The sequence below is a fragment of the Venturia canescens genome, chromosome 7 (genome assembly GCF_019457755.1).
Source record: "Venturia canescens isolate UGA chromosome 7, ASM1945775v1, whole genome shotgun sequence".
Classification (NCBI taxonomy): domain Eukaryota; kingdom Metazoa; phylum Arthropoda; class Insecta; order Hymenoptera; family Ichneumonidae; genus Venturia; species Venturia canescens.
In genome coordinates this window covers 5,373,963-5,396,731 of record NC_057427.1, presented here as the reverse complement: position 1 = coordinate 5,396,731, position 22,769 = coordinate 5,373,963, and the positions used below count along the sequence as shown (strand labels likewise).

Sequence of the window (22,769 nt, the reverse complement as noted above, 5' to 3'; positions counted from 1 at the left end):
TGAATCAGACTTTGTTACCGTTTTGTAATATAATGAATGAAAATTAATTAACTTTGCCATCGTAATAAAATTCTGAACGTAATTAATCGTTGTGTTGCAAGCGTTGCAAGAAACAATTTTTGTGATGTGTGATACGTTTGAATTTATCAACGGCATCATTCAGAACTACTTTGAGTATCAAGTACCAGCGCTCTTAACCTGCAGCGGCAAAATGATGAAGTAAAGTGAAATAAGGTTATCGATGGTTATCGACGCAGCAGCAGAAGACCACGGAAAAAAAAGAACAACGAGCATCAAAAAAGTAACCTCGTTCCATCAAGTTCGTGGTGGCTGTTGGTGGCGCGGACGAGGGGTGGGTCGGCGGGTGAAAACATTCTAGTCAGGTTCTAAGAGCTCCAAGTCAAGTCGATTAAATGTACACACGTATTAGCCTAAGTCGAATTGACGGATAAGCACATTTATTTTTTGTTCTCATGTTGGAAAAAGTTTCGGAACGTCAGATTCGTGCGCGGTGGAATGTGAGATATTCTTCCGAAGGTACGCGTATGCGAATACGTGCTTATTTATACGTATAACATCTACGCACGTTTCGAAAAAATCTCGATGTTTGTGCTTCGTGTCATGTCAGTGAAACAAAATTCTGGCTGAGCGCGAACGGGTGTTTTTAAAAATTGGAACATCGTTTAAAAATAAAAAAAAAAAAAACAAAATCGAACGTTTATCGTGTATATTGCACGCACGAATTGGATTGACGAAAATTTTACTTTTTATTCCCGTCCTGACTTGAATGAAAAATTTAAAAAATGGCGATTCTCAATCAGAATATGAGTACACTGGAAGGATTGGCAGATTTGATGGGAGTTCCTGTTCCTGCTCTGCGCCTAATGACCTCCATACTTTTAGGTAAAAAAACGTGCATTTTTCAATAAACTTGCGCGCACGCGCTTATATATTCTTGAATTATATAACAAAACATGTTGATAACATTGTTTATAATTTATGTCATTGCATTATCGTTGTTAATAGCGCATAGTCAAGACCTCGATTATCGAAGGATATAAAACGTTGATGATTCTTGCCCCATTTTTCCAAATCGGTCTTAACGGTCATGTACACGTATTGTCCGTGTGCCCTATTTTGACTCCTGTACTTGAAGTTTTCATTTCAGAGGAAAATTCTACTAAAGTTTCGATTTATCGGTTTTTTTTCAATCATGATATTAGCGATTATTTCGAGACCAGGAATCGGAAATCAACAAAGGAAAAAATCCGAAGAAACGATCAGTTGCCCCAAATTCATTTTTCCGTCATCAAGCACAGATTTTTTCAGCCACTTTCTTGTAAATATAAAATAGGCATCATGATCACCCGGGAAATTTTTCATCCAGAGTTGAAGATGTTAGCAATTGAACAGTGTTTTTGCGATGTAAAACAAAACTATATAGTTGAGTAATACAATTTTGACAGTTAATCTTCGATTTTCGCAGAAGCCAAAACGTTGTGATAGTTTGAAAAAAACCTTGCGTTTCAAAAATACACCGGATAGCAGGAGCGCTTCAGTTCCATGTAACTTGGAACAACCCTCTAGCAGACGACAGTCAATATCTGTCGCACTCACTCTCATAGCCTCCCGTAGTTCCACCACCCGCCGTTTTTATTATCGCCAGTCATTTAATCTCTTTCCCTCCTCCATCCTTCTTCACCCGATCTACAACTTCTACAAACCGAATAACTGTTATACGTATTTTTTTTTCTGCGCAATGCTGCGGAAACGATGTACACGAAGAAAAATCAATCATGCCCTCTTTCGAGTGCAATGTACAAAGTTCAATTATCTCTATTGATAACAGAGGTTGTATTTGCAGATAAGAACCATAAAAAACATGTTCCATAGAAGAAAATAATCTCAATTATGGAAAAACATTGTAGTTATTCTAATTATCGTGTGTATGAATTTTCATGTCTGACAATTATTTATTGACCGAAGTAGAAAGATAAAGAATCATGTTGCAGGCATTTGAATTTTTTTTTTCTCATTCAACAAATACAATTTTCAATTGAAATTCAATAGACAAATTATTTCCAATCTTTTATGGTTCATATTATCCTGTCTTAATTCCCCACCCGCCATGTCTGGATCACAAAATTATTGTTGCTATATGGAAAAATACAAATTGACTGATTCAATTTTATTTATATATATGGTCTTTAACATTCTATGAAAGTCAAGCCTTAGCTCGCTTGTTCCTGAGAAAAATTGTACATGGCACCGATGATAAAGAGTCAAGGCGTTAGATGATGGTATTTTGTATACAAGAATAGATATTTATGTATCAATAAAAGTGTTTTGTACTTTCAGAATAGGCAGTAACACATTCAAAAACTCTTGGAATACATATAGTTTTTCTGGAAATCAAAGAAATTCTGAAAATTTGAAATCTTTAGTGTTTTAGTTTAGTTTTTTTACATTAAATTCATTTACTTGGGAAAACACTGCTGACATTTTATCTTTGGCTATAAAATTTTAGGATTCCCTCTCGCTCTGGTACACCGGCATTGTTTGTACGGAAAATCAGCTACATTGCAGCACTTATTCTTCATAACAAGCGGCCTTTCGATAGGATTTTGGAACTATGGTAAGTGTCATCTCTTACAAAATTAACTCAGAACTTCATTCAAGAAGTTTTGCAATATTCTATTTGAAGCTGTTTGTTTTTGCATTTTGATAAATAGGATGGAATTCCTTACATTCGGCACAAGCTGTCTGCGCTACGTACCTGATACTTCTTGTCTTTGGCGGTACATTGACTTCAACAACGATAACATTTATCTTCAATATGGGCTACTTGTTATACGGTAATGAAACAATGAAAACGTCCACAATCCCTGAACTCGTTCTGAACTCGCAGAAGCGTTCTGTCCTCTTGAATTATGAATATTTTGTTTAAAAGGCTACTGGACTACGAGTACAGACGTATATGATATCGTATGGACGATGCCTCAATGCGTACTTACTTTGAGACTTATTGGACTCGCCTTTAATTTGTGGGATGGCACTAAAATGGACGTAAGTGACAGTGCCAGTGAAAAAACATTGGTCAATGTTTGCTTTCATTGATTTTTTCAAAATAACGTTGTACGACCAATTACTATTGATTAGACTTTTTTATTTTTACATGGTTAAGTGGAAACGATAATGGATTTCCGTGTAAATAACTGATATGGCAAAAAAAAATGGCCTGTAAGGAAGTTTCGAAAAATTTATCGAAATTGAGAAAATTGGTTACACCAACGATATTTTATGTTCGCTGTACGGACACGACCGATAATACAAAAAATGTTACATAATTTCAGGAGAGCCTGTCGATTTACCAGAAAAAGGTGGCTCTGTGTACATGTCCGAGTTTCTTAGAAGTGGCGGCTTACGTTTACTTTCCTGGCTCGTTTCTAGTCGGTCCGCAATTTAGTATGCGACGTTATCTCGATTACGTGAACGGGACATTAATCGAGAATGGAGATGATCTTAGAACAAGCTGCTTAGTAGCTGGAATAAAACGAGCTATCGTCGGTTTTATTTACGTAGCTTTTTTCCAGATCGGTACGATTTACGTTTCCGATCAGTATCTGCTCGGAGACGAATATCGTCAGCAAAATTTCTTTAAAAAATGCTTCTTGATTGGCCTCTGGGGACGCATTAATCTTTACAAGTACATTAGTTGTTGGCTTATTACCGAAGGGGTGAGTCAATTATGCTACAAATAGATTCTTAGCTAATTAGACCAATTTCGCCTTTTTAATCAGTTGTAGACGCGATGTCCCGGTTTATACGGTCAGTAAAACCAAATTCGAAAGCAATTTCGAGCTTTGTTTAGCGACCACCTAATCCGGGACTCGATGCGCATCTTTAGATACAACTATTTAGAAAGGAAGGTTCGAAATATTTGAGAAAATTGTTGTTTACAGGTGTGCATTACTTTTGGACTACCCTATAACGGCCGCGACAAAGACGGCAGTCCCAAATGGGATGGTTGCTCGAACGTTGCACTTTTGACTTTCGAAAATGCAACTACTTTCGATCACTATATCATGTCCTTTAATAAAAATACGAATCATTGGTGCGCCGAGTATATTTACAAGAGGCTCAAATTTCTCGGATCACGCATATTCAGTCAAGTCGTCACGCTCCTTTTCCTCGCTGTATGGCATGGCTTTCATTCCGGCTATTACCTCTGCTTCCTTATGGAATTCCTTATTATGTACTGGGAAAAAGACGTAAGTACGAAAACGCGAGAGCGACACCACACTATTTTACGAACGGACGACAACCTAACGATACTAGAAGTTACGGTAGCTCGATACGAATATCCGAAAAAATGATTGGGCATCAAAGACAGAAAAAAAATCATCCACTCCGAATGAATTTGATGGATGAAAATGAGCAGACCGATTAATATTATTTTTTTTTACAGATCGGGCCGGTGCTGATGCGTCATGAAAAATTGCAGAAATGTTTGAAGGAAAACTTAGCCCTGCGAGTATTAGTTTGGGTGATCCTGAAGATGTACACTTTCGTGTTTATGGGCTATGCGTTGATACCGTTCGTTTTGATGTCTTCGTCTCGTTACATCCCTGTATTCGGCAGTATTTATTACTGCGGTCACGTCTTATTCTTATCATATCCGCTCGTCGCGCCTTTCATCAAGAGGACTCTAAAGGCCTCTGTGGAATCTCGTTCTCGCGCCCACCAAGAATAATTTTGAATTTGAAAAAACGAACCTACAAAAGCTAAATATAATTGTAAATTTTAGAAGCGTAAGTAGGTAAATATTTTCCTATTTCGAAGAGGGAGAGACGGCTGTTCGTGATTAATCGAACGAATCTCGCAGCATTGTGATAGTTGACAAAAAAAAAGACAAGATTGGAAGAAAAAAAAACAAACTAGAATCAAGAACGCTCCCTTCTCTGTTTCACCAAGAAAAATACTGTTGGACGACGAAATTATAATTCGAAATGTTCACCATTTTTCCCGTTGCATCGTCGTGTCGCTAAATGAATATTTTGAACTGATTTTTTTTCTGCAGATACTTTTTTTAGAGACTTTCAAATCTCTTATTCATCCGCTCTCAATGGTGCACAAAGTATGATATTTTTGTAATCAATTGACGTTTTTGTTTGTCTCCAATACTCACGATGGTATATGAAGTAATTTTTGATTTTTGTGAAGATTTTTGACACGTTAAAGCGAGAAATCATTTGGTTCTTGTGTGTGATCAAGCGATCTGTAATGACATATGTCAATCGCCCAAATGAATGAATTGCAGCGGATTGTCCAAGTGATGTTATCATATTCCAACAGTATTTTTCAACTGGTATTTTTTCTCTATAGAGCTACTTCATAATACTGTTTTTTTCTTCGAGCAGTCAGCACAGATGGTCTTCCAGCTCAATGGGAAACATGCAACACACACGAGAGGGAAAATGAAATAATAACATTAATATGAATAACAATGATAGCAACAATAATAAAAGACAACACATAAAAAAAGACACTCGGATGACGATTCGTTACGATCGTATGAGAATAACAAACCAAGGTGTTCATGATATTGGAGAAACAAAAAGCTTCGAGGCTGATTGAATAAATCGTATTTTCTTATAGTAAAAAACGATTCCAAATAAAATATAGTGGACGCTGTCATGATGCGATTCTGGCTTCAATCTCAGCTCCAGTGGTGGATGGTCTTTTTTCTCAAAATACCTAAAATTTGCGTTTATTGGCTATAATGGAGTTTGAAAAAATTAAAACAATGCCGACCTTGATGAACCGATGATCTGAAGTGTCAAATTATGAGCGTGTCCACTTCATGTATCAACGATGTAACCTTTAACCCCTTTTTGTTGTATTACGGGAATGGGAAATGAGATTTTTGGAAGAAAGATAAGACGAGGCATTTACATTTTCTTTTTCAAAATTTTCTTACGAATGTTTCTTGTCTGGTATAAAAAACGAAATAATGAAAATTTAATGACTACATGTACTTGAAACAGCCGGTCTGTGAAAATCCAGCTTTTCCGATGAGTTTAGCAAGACTTTTTATGTTTTGTGTTCCTCTAATAAGGTCCTGGCGAACCACCGGATTGTGGTGCACCGTAACTGTCTTGCGGTACTCCTGGTGCACCGTATTCCCCGCTCTGCTGTTGCTCCTTCTGAATACACATTGAAAAAAAGCCTTCAATTAGAATCAGTCGGTCGTTCATAAGTGAGTGAATTTTTCTAAAATTCATCCAATTGCAATGCCTTATTGAGTTATGTGAGTTTAGTTCACGGGTTTAGTTATTAGTTGTACGAGTTTCTAATTGCTTTTCAAATTGCCAGGAGATTTTTTCGATTTATTTAGAAAAAGTATATGAGAAATTCTTAGATCATTGAAAGTTGAATTTAGTAAATTGAAGAAAGTTATTTCTAATTTCTTCTCAAAAAAACATTAATATTTCGCTAAAATATTCTTGATAATAGAATCTCGCGAAATATAACGAATTATCACTTTTTAGAGGAAAAAGTATAAACAAAATTAAAAGAACGCGTATACAGTAGACCGACCTGAGTCTTGTAGCGAATAAAGTAAACTTCAGGTTTGCTCGGCTGTGTTGGTTGTTGAGTAGGTAAGACAACTTCGGGCGCCTCTTCCGGTTTCTTAACTAAAACGTAAATGAGCGTTTTCTGTTCGTCCTGTGGCGGTAAAGGAGGCAGCACCGGCGCCGTTGGGGTCGGTGGTGTTGGCGCCTTGATGAACACAATTTTGTAATGTTTTTGTGGTGCTGGTGGAGGTGCTACGTATTTTGGTGCTTTGTATTCCGGTGCCTCGGGTGGCGGTACGTGAACGTAAACATGCTTGTGGATCACCGAACGTTGCGGGGCTCCGTATGTTGAACTCGGACCGCTCGGATAACCTCCACCGCCGCTGTTGCCTCCTGTGCTCGGAGGAAAGTACGAATCGACTGGCGGTTCCGGTGCGGGCTTTGCAAGACAGCCCAATGTACACCCCACGATCAGAATCAACTGTTGGGTTTTTATAAAACAAATGACCCTTTAACTCTTTGATTATTGAAATATTTTTTGGAATATTTCACATTTTAAAGTGAGCAGTCGAATCAGAGCACGGAAATGGGTAATCGCGACACTGCTAAAATCTTATTTGCTCGACTGCAATACAAGATAGTTGATATTTTGCGTAATTTTTTTACTGCAATGAAATAACTAATAAATCTCGTCATTTTCCCGACTACTTTCAACGCGAATCGAGAAGATTTCGTCAAAAAAGTGCTTGCATCGAAATTTTTTATCATTTTTCCAACTCTTACGATCTGTTGCATTAGCGGAAGCGTCAGCGGGATTGGATTTCTGAAAAACGGTGAGTAGATGAAAAGTTATGAAAATTTCACTGCCAATTATGGACAATTCGACGGTGAAGTTTTGTGGAAATTTTTTCGCTTCAAGCTTATTGTCGATGTCTACCTCAGCGACGAAGGGATTTAACTAATTCAGTATATTATTATTGCGCACGAGAGATATTCGTTTAGGAAACGTGAAATGTGACACAGACGTACCGTAGGATTGAGCAATACGTAAAAATCGAGTTATTCATTTAATTTCAATGACTGATGGTCATTCGAAGGTATGATTAAAGTGAATTATATAAGGCCCAAAGATGGGAAGGGGAAAATCTCACGGAACAAAGAAAGGATCGTGTGTATCGTGTGAAGGAAAGTTGTACTCGAAGATGAAGCTGCTCCCGATGCTACTCGGAAAAAAAAGAACAAAAAAGCAGATCGAAGGGTGGACGACCTCCGAGCGCAAAGTAATTTCAACGCTTTCGCGATTCACCTCGATATTCGTTCTTCGTGTTTAGCGCTCACCGACTGTGGAGAGAGTAAATTGAAATATGGAACGAATTGAAGTAGCTGATGCATCGTTACATTGTCCGTTGAGGGGGAGAAAAAAAATTCTGAAGGAACGAAATTCAAGTGCCTGTCCTTTCACGTCGAAGCTTCAGTTCAAAAGAAATTAATCAATGTGAATAAAAAAATGTTCAAATTTATTTTTCGACCAGTCAAATTCCATCGAAATTACCAAAGTTTCGATTCTTCAGAGTTCAATTATAATCTCGCTCGTGCGCGAATTAATAAACAAAAGCCCGAAAAAAAAAATACGGTCGAATAGAAAATTTAAAGTTGATTTTGACGTCGAAACGACTGACCGACAAAATTGTAACTTTCGTTTCTCTTCGTGTAAAAAAAGGATAAAAAAAAGCGCGTTTGAAGCGAAGAATACCCGAACAATTTTGACATCGTCGGGGTCCGCGCAGCGGCATAATTATCGTTGGGTTGCGCGTTCGTATATTCGCGAAAATACTCGTGGTGGCACAAAGTGCGCTAATTACTTCCTGTAGAAAGCATCTCGAGCGAGTGCGCTCGACTTAATTTTGTATTTTTATTATTTCTTCTTATTTGTCTTCATTGCTCACGACTCCGTCGGTGTTCGCCTCGGCACAATGATCATCATCATCATTTTCATGATTATCGCGGTGCTCGAGATTTCGTCAAGTGCGAAGAAATTGTACGTTATAGACAAAAGTGAGAAATGAGCACACCACGTTCGACATAAAAACCAAAAATAATCGTTTTTTTTTTTAATTCAACAGAACCGAGGACCGACGTGGAAACGAAAAAAAAAAGCAATCGTCGACCAAAGTACAGGAATAAAAGGGAAAAAAATGGACCGAAAAAATGTCTGGTGACGAAGCGAAACAGCGAACCGTACGAGGAGATGAAAAATCGAAGAAAAATAGAAATTGGCGAAGGTGGAAAGTGGACTGGACGATAATCACTTACGATGGAAGAAGACTGCATTTTTGCGAGACACTAAAGGCCGAACGTTCAGCGACGTAAAAGCAAATTTTCGATGATGTTGTAACACAAACTTGCTTATTATTTGTTTATTTAACGAAAACGGAAGAAATGCGATTCCGAAACACCGGAATAAAACAACGGAGAACGAACCGATCGACGAACCGGATTAAGTAACACTCGCTCTTACTGGAGCACTCGTACACCGGAGTGTGTGCTCTACTGGCGTTGTCTTTGAAACTTTTATACCTCGACCCCCCCTAGATCGAGAATTTTCTCATCGTGTGTGAGTCTGTAAAAAGGGGGCAATGCGTATACACAGTCTGGGATTATATAGAGCGATGGTGTGGTTCGGGTCTGCTCCACCTCGAAGAAACGATCGTACGTACGTACTCGAAGAAACTCCTTCACCTGTCCGTCCCTCGTACGAGCCAATGCTCTTTCCCATTCGATTCGGACGTCGAGTTTGTACATACGAGTCATCATTATCGTCCTCATCATCACCACCATCCTCGAGAACGACCTCCGCGTATTCGTATTAGATCGAAAAGAGATGCCCGGAGAAATATAGTGGGGGCAGGCCCGCGGTGAGAGGTTTTTCGACGCTCGCGGATATGGTGAATCCAGTGCGAATGTAACGAAAGTGCATTCAGCAGGTGGAACGCACTAAACGTTTCTGAAACGCGTGATCCCGGACAGCGGGCACACTCGTTGGCAACGAATCTTCGCCTTTGGCAATCTCCAGTTAAAGTATAATAAAAATTACCGTCTCGGGCTGAGGTATTATGGATAAATAAATAAACATTGAGATGGGGAAGGAATGTGCCAGAGAGCGAGGACACTGCAGCGTCACGTTTCCGGGGACATTATTACTTTGAAAGTATGAACTCGCTTTTTCAAAGTTTCTTCGAAATATAAACGCGAGGATTATCGGCGCTTTGTTTTTCTTCATTAAAAAATGTACTCGCCTAGATATACTGGATAAAATAGTATTGTTTAAGAATATTCCATTGTATCCAGTAAAAAATGTAAATTGTTTTTTCTCTTGGAAGACTCGCTAATGCTCTTATTATGTATTCCAGGGGTTTTCGAAGAATTAACGGAGTGTCGGAGGATCGGTGAAAAAGCGACGATTTACTGGTAGCGATTACGACTGCGAGGGAAGGCTCTTGGGCGGAACGTATGGCGAGGAGTTTGTCCGCTCGATAGTCGAAGAATCTTGGAGGACTGTGGGATACGCCATTGTGCTTTCCCTCGGTGAGAATTATACGGCAACCTTGTTGTAAATTTGTGGGCGGTTTGATTGAAAAGTTGTTTCAAAATTTCAGTCGTATCGAAAGGTCAGTCTCGTTAACTTTCGTCACTTTGAGTCGTGAAGCGTCCTCATTTTGTCGTCCAAGAGGCAAATAATTCAAGGATTTTGGCGTGTAGATGTGAATCGCGCCTGGTTTTCTCGTCAAGTTTAATAACGTTGTTACGAGAAGGAATCGGGGCTTCGAGATCGAAAGGCAAAGAGGTGCCAATAACTGGGGGCTCGATGTTCCAGGAAAACTGACAATAATCTCAGAGCTCCTCGTCGCGTTGATGTAGTAACACATCGCAGCTCGTTTTGCCGGGTTGCGCGAAACAAAAAAACGTCGTACACGAAACGGAGCATCAATTGTAGGGAACACCTTCGCAACCGCATATGCACAGGATATTACGAACCCGCAGCGAGCGAGCATTAGATCCGATCTAAATGAGATACGTGAGGACTGACAAAACACTTTTGCGCTCGGACCCCGAACGCACTTTTCATGGAGCACAATGAAGCTACGAAATCATTTTAATAACGCTAATTTCGTGAAAAACCAATGGACAAAGGGCGGGGAAGATGAAAATAATGGGCCATCGGATCAGCAAACGAATTCGGAGTTTCTAGCGACGTAATAAAAATGAGAAAATTCTTTGCGGGGATAAATACAGCGATGCAGTCGAAACAGAAAGATTCTCGGAGCTCGAAGTGAATTGCCGTTAAGGTGAGCGCGAGTTATTCGAAGAGAAAGAGACGCAGGAGTAAAAGTAGCATCGCAGAGTTGCGCCGGTAGCAGCGGCGTTCGTTAAATTTCATTCGCAATTCTTTGGCCAACGCTCGAGTTCCCGATGGCACGCGCGTGAGAAACGATTCATTTGATCCCCCGTTGCTGGTGGTAAGGCATATCGCTATGGCAAATTCGTCGAGGCATCATCGAGAACGAAAGTTAAATTTACGATGCGAGACGCGTGCTGCGCTATATAATCCAACTATCACGAGGCAGATCCACCGTGTGTGGCTAGACTCGACGTGTAAACTCGTTTTTCTACGTGCCCCGCTCGCTATTTATGATCCCGAGTAAGACGCGCGCGTAAAAAACTTTGCACATGAATAAAATAACGGGCGCGCACGCATATTTACTTTTTCTCGTGCAAGAAACTAGGAAAATTCATATTCTTTAAGCATTTTCCTAGCGTGCCTACCGATTTCTTCGAGTTACAATCGCTTTGTCGATCATCAAAGTAGCGCTAACATTTTTCGACGCTCTCCAAAATCTGTCAACTTTCGGGGCTTCGTAAGAAATTCAAATTTGCCAAAGCAACGAAGCATTTCGAGCAATTAGTTCGATCCGTCGAGCCACCGATCAAATGCTCATTAACGCAGTCGCACGAGAGCAATTACGCTCCTGTTTGCGATCTAGCGTTACATGCTCGAGCCCCGAGTCGCAACGAAATGAGTCGTATAACGACTCATTGAATTCTCATCACGCATCGAGAGCGATCGGGCTAGCGGAAAAGTCGTTCCGAGTGTCCGGTTACGCGAACAACGATTTAATCGACTATTCTTACGCTCACGTATATCGGCTTTTTCTAATCGAATCAACGATCTACGCGAGTATCGTTTGATTACTCAATACCGTCGTTAGAATTCTCTGTTCCAGGTCAAATCCTCACCCAGTTATGAGCACGCTCATTTTGTGGAGAAAAAACTTATCCGGTATTTTCATTTTCAGAGTTTTGGAGAAAAAAAATACCAAAAAGTGCGACATTCGCTGGAGAATCCGTCACGGGAAATGGACCGCTCCCGATTGCTGAACGACCCTAAAGAACAGCCACGGAAACTCCGAGGACGAGGCTCCAGAGATTCGACCTGGAAGTGCGTGTACCTAAGCAGCCTCAATTAAATTCCTTGTAGGAAAGTGTTGCTACGATTGTCAAATACACGTGGACGCCGAAGAGCCAGACACGCGCACAGTCGAATTGTTATTCCCAGGAGGTTCTGCTCGGTTAGAGTTGGTGCGGCGCCGCATGTCCGCCTCGCGATTGCCCATCCGCTTATGCGTTCGCTGCTCAGAGTTGCTAAATCGCAGCGCGCACACACGCACGCAGTGTTCGAGAGGCGTTTGTCTCGCAGGCTCGACTCTCCTCAGCCGGTCACTTTCACCCCAAAGCGTGCTTAACGCGCGCGCGCGCGCGCCTCGGCACATCCAAATACATCCTCATCGTGGCTTATTTACCGTAGCATGTCCGAAACTCGCTGGGTTTGTGCACTGAGAGCGAGCGGGAGCACATAACGAGTGTCCGGAGATTCCGAGGGCGCGTTGCCGGCCGCAGAGCGTTCAATTCTCGAGAGAAAAGTCTTTCGGTGTCTTTGTCTCTGGCGCGCCGTCCGTTTACGAGATACGGAATTATCGGTTCGCCGGCCAATCCGGAGGGCGGAAAGGGCGGTGCGAGGAGTGGGGCCCGCCGGCCCCGCCCGTCGCCGCGGATTGGCTGGCCCCAATTCTTCGATGTCGCGAGCATCGGACGGGAAAACTCGTCGGGACTTTCCTCTTCGGAATTTTTCGCTCTATTTACACCATCCCCGGCAGCTCGGCCGTCACTTTTTCGACAGCCCGCTTAAATAAACAAAAAACAAAGTTTTACGCGGAAAAGATAATAAATATAAAAATAATTTATTTGCCGGACGAAGGATATGTTGTAACGCGCGATCCTGCGCTCAAACACGCACCGTTCGTGTGTGTGCCAGTTACCCATTTTCGATGCAACTCTTTCAACGCAACCTCACGGACAAAGAAATGAATTCCTTTCGGAAGATTCTAAAGAATCTGTCGATTTTTCGTACCGCGCGCGACACCGAAGCCGGTGAATAAATTCTTTGCAAATTTCTTACTCGCACAAAACCTGCTGTTTATTTCAACATAATTTATTTTTAAATACCATTTAAATAATTTCAGTTGTGACACATTTATAAATAACTATAATTCGAGAGGAAGATTCGTTCGACGAATACATCGGAGAACGATTTTTAATTCGCGGGGTTACGTCGAACCATAGTTCCTTATTTGTGAATAAGTTGGAGAGCCGCTTGAGCAAGTGGTTCAAGGATACCTCAAAATATCGCGCGAAATAACGTTTTGTTACATTCCGCTTTACTTTCTCGATCTTTTGCAGATGGTGCCTGCGGTCTGCGACTCGATTGCCTCGGTCCACGGATCGATGACGATCGCTCTGGCCCAGAGCGGGCTCCGCTTCGCGTGTACGAGAAAGGTCCAGATTCGAAAATGAATTCGATTATCGCAACGAGTCGAGCGGCTCGGCTGATCCTGCTTTTTTATTCTTCGGCCCGTTCGATCGAGTGCGTGCAGTATCCTGCGAGTAGAAAGGCACTCTCGGCTCGACAGAATCTGCAGCGATCCTGGCTCGTCCTCTCTCCATCACCGTTATTTCAGCCGGTTCGTTTACCGGCAGCCGGTAAGCGATGTACGTCCCCTTTGTTTTGGGCGGCTGATAAGTGCGCACGAGGTAAAATCCGTTTTTGTTATCCGGTTGCGCGGCGGTACCGGATTCCGACGAAGCAGGTTTACTTACGAGAGAGCCTGATGGATCGTCCGAACGAGCTTCTCCCACCAGACCGAATGTGAGCTTGGAGAAAAGCCACCGCAGGAAGCTGGGGCCGGCGTGCGAATCCTCCCGCCGAGTCTCCTGCTGATCCTGATGCGATTCTTCTTGCTCGTCCTGAGGATCGGGCAGGAAGGGAGCCAAGCCGCCGAGGTCGTCGAGGAAACTGAGGTCGATGCCTTCCGTGGTGGTCTCTTGGCCGAGGAACACAGGAATCGCGGGACCGATGTAGTATCCTGGGGATGCGTCATCTTCCTGGAGGCTCCTCGAGTCGCTTCCTCCGGCATCCCCGTCCTCGCGGCGCTCTCCCGCTTCCGCTTCGTCAGGCTCGGGTTTTCCGCTGCTTCCAGGAATTTTGTAGATCCTCCAGATCGTGTGCTCGCTCGGATCGACGTCCAGTTGTTCCGGGGGAACTTGGCTATTGTAGGGAATGAATTTCCAGGTCTGAGCGGGTCCTCCGGAGGCGGAAGAGTCTCCGGCGAAGGGCCAGAAAGTCTTCCTCGATCTTTCATTCCCTGGCGAAGAGTTCGCAGAGATCGTCAACAACGCTGCGATACCAAGAGCTCGATAGATCATGGAATTTTTCATCATCGACGAGGGACGCTCGACGTCCGGAGAAGAAGGCACACGCGTAACGAGCTATTCGGCCAGACTGGCCGAATTCTAGTCCGGAAAGAGTACTTAAGGAGGCCCTCCGAGCGACGATCGACAAATCGACGAATCGTCGAGTTTCCCCGAGCAACCGCCCTAATGGGCATCGTTAATCGGAAAATGAAGCGTTCGGGGGCATTCACCGCGTTTAATATTCCAGTCGAAAGCAAAGCACGAGAAGCTTCGAGAACCGCATTGTTCGAACCACAGCGGTGTTTCTCAGATTCGCTACCGATTTTAATCGAGAAGACGTTCGTTTATCAGCCGCACATATCGAAAGTGTTGCGCGGACGTACGAGGAAATAAGTGTTCGTTTCTCGTCAGTCTGCTACGGACTTCCAGATGAATTACGCTCGCGTACGGACTTCCTCTACCGCATCGGTAGAAGCTGCACACCACGAAGAAGCCCCAGCACGTCAGCCGAGGACCTCGAAACGTGCGTGTAAGCAGCTGTTACGTCTTACGAGAGTGCATAGCTTCGAGACTCCGTACATACGAAATAAACGGTTTTGCTGCGCGGCACGACGAGATTCCTACTTAACAGGAAGATCGCTCTCGCGGGTGAGAGTGGATCCGAGAGTTGTACATGTGAGAGAAAAACACGGGCGGCCGGGAATAAGAAAGGGAAAAACGGTGGATCACGAGGATTCGAGCGCGGGTGAAAGCGGGCCCGTTGGATCAAAGGTCGCGACACCTGCTCGCTCGGACAATCTCAATAAGAATTCCTCCTGCCATTATCTTCCTTGTACTCAAATCGTGTGTATAAACTTGGAAACTCATTTAACACGAATTAAGAAGATTCTCAGGACTCGAGCGTTCGTTTCGTTGTTGTTGCTGTTGCTGTTACTTTTCTCCATTCAATTAAATATTGGGCAATCCCTCAGCTACGTGTTGGACTTGCCTTATTCTCCATTATACTTTTCGTTCATTACCAATTTCTTCTTAAGCCAGCTAGCCGAGACGATTTTTTTTCTTCTCTCTCTCTCTCTCTCGCTCTCAACCGAGGAATGCCCGAGAAGGTTTATATTTTCTGGCAAATTATCGTGAACCCCGTATACCCCGGCGAATATGACCGGTTAAGACACTCTCGTAATATTAATTATATTCTCGTTACGAAATATTTAACTCGGCTGCTTTTCGTACGCTCCCCCGAGAGCCTTCGAAATGTTTTGGAGAACATTTTTAAGTGATACAATACAGAGTACACGCCTCCGTGTCTAAATCAGCGCGCACGAGTATTGCGGCCACGTAATCAACTTAAATTAAGAGATAATGAGCCTACGAAACACTTTAGGGCTGAGCGTACTTTTTGTTCTCCTTTCCTAAGAATCTAGCGACCTTTTTTTCCTTGGAATTCCTTTTTGTCGTTACACGAGAGACAAAAATTCTTGAACGTCGGATCTTTGACGCAATTCTCGTTCCCACATCATATTCCGCTTTTTATCAATTGACACTTGCTTCGTTCTACGAACAATTCTCAATAATTTCCGTTAGATAATCGTGCCCGTTGACTTATCCGAACGCGCATTGCATCACGCTCAAAAATACAGAGTTTGACATTTGACCCAAACTCGTTTACGATTGCTCATCGAGCTGCGATCAGCTTCGCACCCGTCAAACATCTAATTCGGTTAATTCGACGAATCCTCGATCGAATCGCCATCGCGAAAGAAATTGCGTTTATTCTTTACAAGCTGCCCTCGTCGTGCCCTTCGCAACGGTTGCGCGTTTTGACGAATGAAAATGTTGATTGCGAGATAGCGAAAAGTGGGGGGGATGTTCCGAGGCAAGCTCCCCGGAGCGATCAAATGGTCGGCGAATCATCGGGATCCACCAATGCAATAATTGACGAAGGAAAAAAATAATCTCCTTTCTCTCGAGGATTCGACAAAAATTCAGGCCAAGAGGAGAAAAAAGTAGGAAGAAAAAAGCGACGAATAAATTGCAAGTGTTGACGGAGGCTCGAAATCCAGCAAGGTAAGACTCGGTGAAAGCGCGGCTCGTCAACACCAGTAAAAAGACGACTGAGGCTACGAGCGGCTGCTCCTCGCACCGACATAACATTGAGATATTTTGTGCATTCGTAAGCCGCCACGGGACTGGCCCCGAAGCGAGCGCACGTAAACTTTAATGGGAGCTGGGCGCCGTTTCTTCCTGATCCTCGCGAACTCTGCGCGCTCTCGCGGGAGTGTGCAAAGAGAGTCGAAGCGGATGGGGGGGGGGGAGGCCCGTGACCGCACGTGCGAAAAAATGTAGAAGCAAAGTGCGCAAATAGAAATTCTTAAGCAAATTAGCCTGTTGCCAAGTAGTAGCTCGAAAAGCATTTTTTCTGCTTTACGCACTTTGCGCAACGCGCGTGCACGAGGCAGCGGCGACCCGTGCGACGCGACGCTCGCTCGCGAGTACGAAACGTATAAAGAAAGGAAAGTGGGAGGATGGCGGGGGAGAAAGATGCGGAAGAAGATACTCGCGAAAGATGAGGTCGTTTGGAGAAGAAGCGAAAGTTGCTCGGCGCTGCGGCGTCTTCCCGCGAGCGGTATAAAGTTCGATTATGATCTTCCCAGACGCCCGATATCGTTGTGTGCGACCGTCTCAGCGAAGGTGGAAGCCGATGACACCGGTTTTCCCGCGCGAGATCCTTTCACCTTCACAAATGAATATTCACGATGCGAGAAGAAGGAGAGAAAGGTGAGCAAAACGAGGCTTTTGACGGAGGTTTTTGGCTCCGGGGAAGGAGCAGCTACGAAACCGCTGACCCAGTGGCTTCGGGCTTCGGACAAAAAAACCGGGAACAAGGCGCGAGGCGAAAATAAAAGTAGCCAAGAGAGAATCGAGAGGATTATTGCTGCGAAAAAGCTTTCGCGGTCGAAGCGCAGTTAGCGGAGGGAAAGCGGGCCCGAGTCGTGTGAACGAGCTACACACACGGCGGAGAGCAATCCTCGGAGAATGAAGAGCGAGAGAAAGAGGTAACGGAGGGAAAAGTGGGAGGTGAAGGTGCCCGGAGGCTGCGGGGGAGGAAGAAACATCGCGCTTTGTTCGCTCGTATTACTTGTTTTTCTCGTTTTTTTTTCTTATGTAAAAAAAATACATAGAAAAGCTTTATTTCGCCACCGTTTTCTTGCAAAAATTGTATAAAAAATATTGAGTGGGGGGGGGGGGGGGGACGGACTGGGAATTACATAAAAAAGTCTTGTTCGTCGGGGAATGTTTTCGGCAGTTTTAACAGCTTCTTCGTTATCTCTCATGTTTTCTTCATCGCCATCGGCCAGTTACCGATCTCTGGCCGATCGCGTACGTAATCGATGAAGCCCCGAACGTTTCCCTCGGTGTCTTCGTCTGTCCGACGTCGAATAACATAAACCATTTTTTGGCAGTCGTTGGTTATGATTATTCGCGTTGATCCAGCTCGAAGGACGATCTTCTCTTCGGGTTGGACGAGACCTCGGGATCGATCGGTTGATCCCGAAGGACCGGGGCAAAGGCCCGGGGTCGATCGGTCAACAGGCTTATTCTTTCTAGAATCGTTTCGAACGGTGCTCAGGAAGCTCCTTCCGCTGGAGAATCGGCGATCGATAAGGGCTCGATCGGTAACGATATCGGTACGAGAAATCGACATCGGGGATTTTACCCTCGGCAGATCGCTTAGCTTCCAACTCGAGGAAACTTGAAGTTGTTCTGTTGCTCGTGCTCTTCGTTCACTCGTTGTCCTCTTTTTAATCTTCCGGTTCGTCTTAGGGACTTGGAGATTCGTTATAAAGGATAATATATAAACAATGAAAGAACGGTTTTTCGTTGAGGGTCGCGCGACTTCTCGAACGGAGAAGGTTTCGAGTTTAACGAGTAGTTCAGCTCTCCTCGTGCTTTCTTCGTCTCTCTCTCTCTCTCTCACTTTTGCTTCTTTCGTAGCTTATTTATATTAATTATTCGTTATTATTCGATCGATCTGTCCGGCTGATTATGCTGGCCTTCCGGGTCAATCGCTTTCACGGTTTCCGCATTCGGTCTCGCTTTCTCTGGTCCTGTCAATGTGTGTGGGTGCTGTGTTCGTGTGAGCGTGTTTCGTCCTCTTTTATAACGTTCTTTAAGTAAATTGACTAGTAGGGGCCGGATTGTCCAGGGACTCCGTAACTCGAGCTCGGTCCACTCGGGCCGCTTGGTCCACTTCCGTGACCGTCACCAAGCCCACCACCAGATCCCGAACCACCTCCAATTCCACCTCCTATTCCACCGCCAATTCCACCGCCGATTCCACCGCCGATTCCACCGCCGATTCCACCACCGGATCCGCCGCCTCCACCGCCGGAAACTTCCTTCTGCAAAGTAAACGAAAAATTTCATTTGAATGGGGAAAAAAACGATTCGGAAACGATTCCGCGGCGAGCCCGTCGGCTCGTACGAGAGGCTTGACGAGAACGCATTTTTTTCAACGATTCCCGTCCTCGTGCCCTCCGCAGGGAGAAGAAAGAGTTCTTAAGACTCACCTGAGTCTTGTATTTGATGAAGTAGACTTCGGGTTTGCTGGGCTGCGTTGGAGCGATCGTTGGGAGATTTATTTCCGGTGCTTCCTCGGGTTTCTTCACGAGAACGTAGATGAGAGTTTTCTGCTCGTCCTGTTGAGGGAGCGCCGGGATAACCGGGGCGGTTGGGGTTGGCGCGGTCGGCGCCTTGATGAAGATGATTTTGTAGTGCTTCTGGGCAGGCGCCTGGGGCGCGATGGGGCGCTGGGGTCTCTCTTCAGGGGCTTCCGGGGGCGGTACGTGAACGTAAATGTGCTTTTGGATGAGAGAACCGCCGCCGAAACTGCCGCCGGATCCACCACCGAAGGATCCACCACCGAAAGAGCCGCCTCCGAAGGAACCGCCGCCGAAGGAGCCCCCGCCGCCGCCGCCGCCGCCGAAGGAACCACCGCCGAATCCACCGATTGCGGTCGAGCCGAAACTACTGGAACCGCTGCCGAAGGAGCCGCCTCCTCCTCCTCCTCCTGAGCCACCCCCGTGGCCACCTCCGAAACCTCCCAAACCTCCGAGTCCGCCAAGCCCACCGAGGCCTCCGCCGCCTCCGCCGAGGCTTCCACCGCCTGGCGTTCCGTAGCTTCCGCTTGGCTGGGGTTGGGAGTAAGAGTAGCCGGCCTCTGGGCGAGCCATCGCCACTGTGGCCAGTGCCACGATCTGTCAATAATTAAACGTTAGACAAAACATGCCTCGTTCCTATTGAAAATCTGACCCCGATTGATTCTCTATAATCGAGTTACTCGTCGGCTCGTTCGGGGAACGTTAATTGTTAGCATAAGTACGAAGAAACCGAAGGAATATCTGAGAGAAAATTTCAAATCACAACCTGCCCGCATCTTCTACGACTTTCGAACTCCGATCCACGGCACATTCGCGTGAGAGCACTAAAAACTTTCGAAGGGAAAACTCAAACGCGAAATAATACTTATTCATTGCGTCCGATCGCGGCTGCTCAACAACGCGCGCGTTAACCATTGTCGGAATAAGCTATTCCCGTAACGGCACAAGAGTATACAATACGCATATCGTAATTCCATTCGATTTTTAATTTCGTCTTTCGGATTGTCGGTCGAACGTGAGAGAGCTTCTCGAAAGATATAACCGAGAGAAAGTGCCCGAGAGATGACGTCGTCGGCCGTTGCTGGCACGGCCTCTTTCATCCGGTTCTTCGTTCCCTCTTCCTTTCAAACGTTTCCTCTCTTTCTCGTCCTCGGCCTCTCTCTCTCTCTCTCTCTCTCTAACTTTTGTTATTATCCCCCCGCGGGGATAACTGGCGAAGAACTTTGATCAGTTTCACGAGAAAAAAAGTGAACGGTTCGATAATGCTTCTTTATTTTGGGCTCTTTACTAAATGACGCGCTCGAATGCGGGACCGCGAAGAAGCACTTTTAGGATGCTGCGCGATTATCCGTCTCTCTAGCCGCGATTACTCACCATGAATGCCCTCATGGTTTCGTCGATAGTGCTGGGACTCTGATGCTCGTTCCTCCTGCTTAATTTGAGGACTGATGCTCCGTGTTCGTTGCTCGAGCCCCTTTTATACGTCGCCGGAGCCGGGCATGGTGGCGGCGGTGGTGGCGGTTACTACAACGACAACGACAACGACGATGAAGACGACGTTGATGACGACGACGAGAGGGCAGGACGAGGGGAATCGCTCGCTGGTTTCGGGCCCCACTCGCGTGTACCCGACTCCTTGGCAACCCATCGCACTGCGAGCGACCCATCACCTATGGGATTTGCCACCGCTCCATTCTACATCATCCGAGAGAATCGACGCTCTTCAGACATACGACGACAACGCGGACTCGAGGAAGAACCTTAAGCCACTTTGGCCTGTCTTGTCTATTGCGAATCTTCACTTTCATTAATCCTGGCTTACTCTCACTCTCGTTATACTCATCTCTCTCTCTCTCTCTCTGTCCCTTTCCCTTTCTTTTCTCCTCGGCGAAACTGCGTATTTCACGAATTAAGGGGTCCGGTCTAATTAGAATTTTCAAAAAATCCATTCTTTTTTATCGCATTTTTCGCAAGTTTACATACTCAAATTTTATACAAACATCTGAGCACTCCAAGTGTACTTTTGAGCGACGTTTGCTTGGCCTAGCGCTAATACGCACCGGTGCGGCACCGCGTACGCGCCTTTGTTCAAACGCCTTTTTCTCAAAATTACGTTTTTCTATGGCTCGTTGATAAAATCTCCGAAACTATTTAACCGATCGTTGCCAAAATTTTACCACGTGTTCTTTGTGACTGTAGCTGCGGCGCGTATCACACGAACTTCGAAATTTTCACTGTGGAACTATTTTTCTTTTGCAAATAACGGTAAAAGGAAACGTGCTTTTTCGTAGTTTTTGGAAAAATGCCCGGCGTTTTGTCATTTTTTAAAAAAATCCTATGATACGCGCTACAGCCACAGATTTACTCATTGCATCTAAAACCAATTTTATTTCCCGATCATCCGTTCCAGAGATTTTATCAACAGCAGCGCACACCCATCTTTTTTGGGACCTGCCTTCTCCCCCATTTTTCTGTGCGAAAACTGAGTAAAATAAAGATAAAAAAAACATTTTTTTGTCTATTTTGAGAGTGTATTTTTTAGGCCCAACACTTTTTATACCGACCAGAACAAATTCGTGAAAACACGCGAACTTTTTTGTCCGTCTAATTAGGGTAGACCCCTTAAATGTCCTCGCCTCAGATATGGCACGCAGCTGCTCATTTTTTTTTCATAATTTCTCTGTCCCCGGGTCCAAAGCGTTGCGAAAAAAATCTAGACACACGCACGCGCTGAAAAGTTTGAGTTTTTAAGGTGTTTTTGGGGAGAGAGGCGCTCTTGCTTTCGTTCGTAAAAATTATCTACTTCTGCGTGTCCGCTCTCTCGGGGCCGTCTCATTTCTTCGTTCTTAAAAACGCTCGTGTCCGACACACTCTCTCGACCTTTGATAAATGAGTCTCTCGAGTGATCAAGTAACGTTCCGATCGCTTGTTGTTCGCTTTTGAGAGCGGGTAACGAGTCCCGTAATAGTCGATAAACATTGCGCCCTGGCACGTGCTGTTCCTCGTGCACGGAAAGTCATACGAACGCCGCTCAATCCGTCGAGGGATGCTCGCTTTTCGATCGATTCCTTCGACAACCCCTCGGCGCTTATTTTTTCTCGCTTCACCGAGAGATCTCGGAGGACCGGCTCGCTGGGAACGAATTCGGGGTCCAGGCCACGGCAACGAACGACCGACGCCGTTTGTTTGCACAAATCCAAACACTCGAATGTATGAGTGAATCGAGAAGGTCATGAAAGCTCGCAACGTTCGTCTCGATTGGCAGCTGTCAAACGAAATTAATTCGACACTAATTTATAAATCCGCAAATCATCCGCGGCGCTACCGCGCTCCAAAAATAGAAATCTACTCGCCGTGTTTCTCAGTTGAAACTCTTGATTCCCTTTGACCATAAAACAGCACATCATTATGTAATTGAAAAATTAAAAAAATGAAACAAACTACCCACGATCGTTATCGTTGATTGACTTTCGCATTGAAGCGCTCAAAGTCTCGTTGAGCGAAAAGAAAAAATACTTTGAACTCCATCAAAAAAATATCTTCGCACAATTGCCTATTTTTTTCAACGATTTTATTACCTTTTCTCTCTTTCGCTGCAACATGTTCCCGCCAACGTGTCAACAGGATGGAGTACAAAGATCGTGAAACAAGTACAAAAAGCGAGGCGTGGAAATGCTGCATAAACGTGTGGCATATGTAAAACGGAGAGGCGTACACGCTTCTCGAA

The 22,769-nt window shown here is 44.5% G+C and overlaps 3 protein-coding genes and 1 long non-coding RNA gene across 6 annotated transcripts; 2 read left to right on the top strand and 2 right to left on the bottom strand.

Annotated features, from left to right (window-relative positions):
• Window positions 1-341: 341 nt before the first annotated feature.
• nes (lysophosphatidylcholine acyltransferase 3 protein nessy) lies at window positions 342-5,941 on the top strand. 2 transcript variants are annotated; one of them, XM_043423315.1, is made up of 8 exons: window positions 342-537; window positions 822-903; window positions 2,528-2,635; window positions 2,733-2,855; window positions 2,951-3,066; window positions 3,354-3,737; window positions 3,963-4,271; window positions 4,469-5,941. In XM_043423315.1, the coding sequence occupies exons 2-8, from the start codon at window positions 825-827 to the stop codon at window positions 4,751-4,753; spliced, it is 1,404 nt and encodes a 467-aa protein (XP_043279250.1). In that variant the 5' UTR covers window positions 342-537; window positions 822-824; the 3' UTR covers window positions 4,754-5,941. The 2 variants fall into 2 exon arrangements, with proteins under 2 accessions (XP_043279250.1, XP_043279249.1); XM_043423314.1 differs by having other exon boundaries at window positions 342-903.
• A 9-nt stretch (window positions 5,942-5,950) lies between these two features.
• Window positions 5,951-9,030, bottom strand: TwdlE (TweedleE). The gene is made up of 3 exons (XM_043423316.1): window positions 8,892-9,030; window positions 6,601-7,059; window positions 5,951-6,206 (listed from the first exon to the last, which is right to left on the bottom strand). The coding sequence occupies exons 1-3, from the start codon at window positions 8,907-8,909 to the stop codon at window positions 6,111-6,113; spliced, it is 573 nt and encodes a 190-aa protein (XP_043279251.1). The 5' UTR covers window positions 8,910-9,030; the 3' UTR covers window positions 5,951-6,110.
• LOC122413151 (uncharacterized) lies at window positions 6,898-15,354 on the top strand. 2 transcript variants are annotated; one of them, XR_006261519.1, is made up of 7 exons: window positions 6,898-7,411; window positions 8,702-9,786; window positions 9,989-10,163; window positions 10,235-10,924; window positions 11,933-12,075; window positions 13,374-13,673; window positions 13,781-15,354. It is a non-coding gene; the product is annotated as an uncharacterized lncRNA (long non-coding RNA). The 2 variants fall into 2 exon arrangements; XR_006261518.1 differs by having other exon boundaries at window positions 6,898-8,616.
• A 2,169-nt stretch (window positions 15,355-17,523) lies between these two features.
• On the bottom strand, window positions 17,524-20,567 carry TwdlT (TweedleT). The gene is made up of 3 exons (XM_043424171.1): window positions 20,417-20,567; window positions 18,953-19,639; window positions 17,524-18,784 (listed from the first exon to the last, which is right to left on the bottom strand). Exons 1-3 carry the CDS (start codon window positions 20,429-20,431, stop codon window positions 18,566-18,568), a joined length of 921 nt encoding a protein of 306 aa, XP_043280106.1. The 5' UTR covers window positions 20,432-20,567; the 3' UTR covers window positions 17,524-18,565.
• Window positions 20,568-22,769: the final 2,202 nt, after the last annotated feature.

Bases quoted from the DNA above. Each gene is read 5' to 3' on its own strand.
- TwdlE (XM_043423316.1), bottom strand. The intron at 6,207-6,600 runs GTCGGTCTACTG...ATGTGTATTCAG, and splicing joins TTATTCGCTACAAGACTCAG to AAGGAGCAACAGCAGAGCGG.
- TwdlT (XM_043424171.1), bottom strand. The intron at 18,785-18,952 runs GTGAGTCTTAAG...TTTACTTTGCAG, and splicing joins TCATCAAATACAAGACTCAG to AAGGAAGTTTCCGGCGGTGG.
- nes (XM_043423314.1), top strand. From the start codon at position 804: ATGGCGATTCTCAATCAGAATATGAGTACACTGGAAGGATTGGCAGAT. The intron at 3,738-3,962 runs GTGAGTCAATTA...TGTTGTTTACAG, and splicing joins GTTGGCTTATTACCGAAGGG to GTGTGCATTACTTTTGGACT. The intron at 4,272-4,468 runs GTAAGTACGAAA...TTTTTTTTACAG, and splicing joins TTATGTACTGGGAAAAAGAC to ATCGGGCCGGTGCTGATGCG.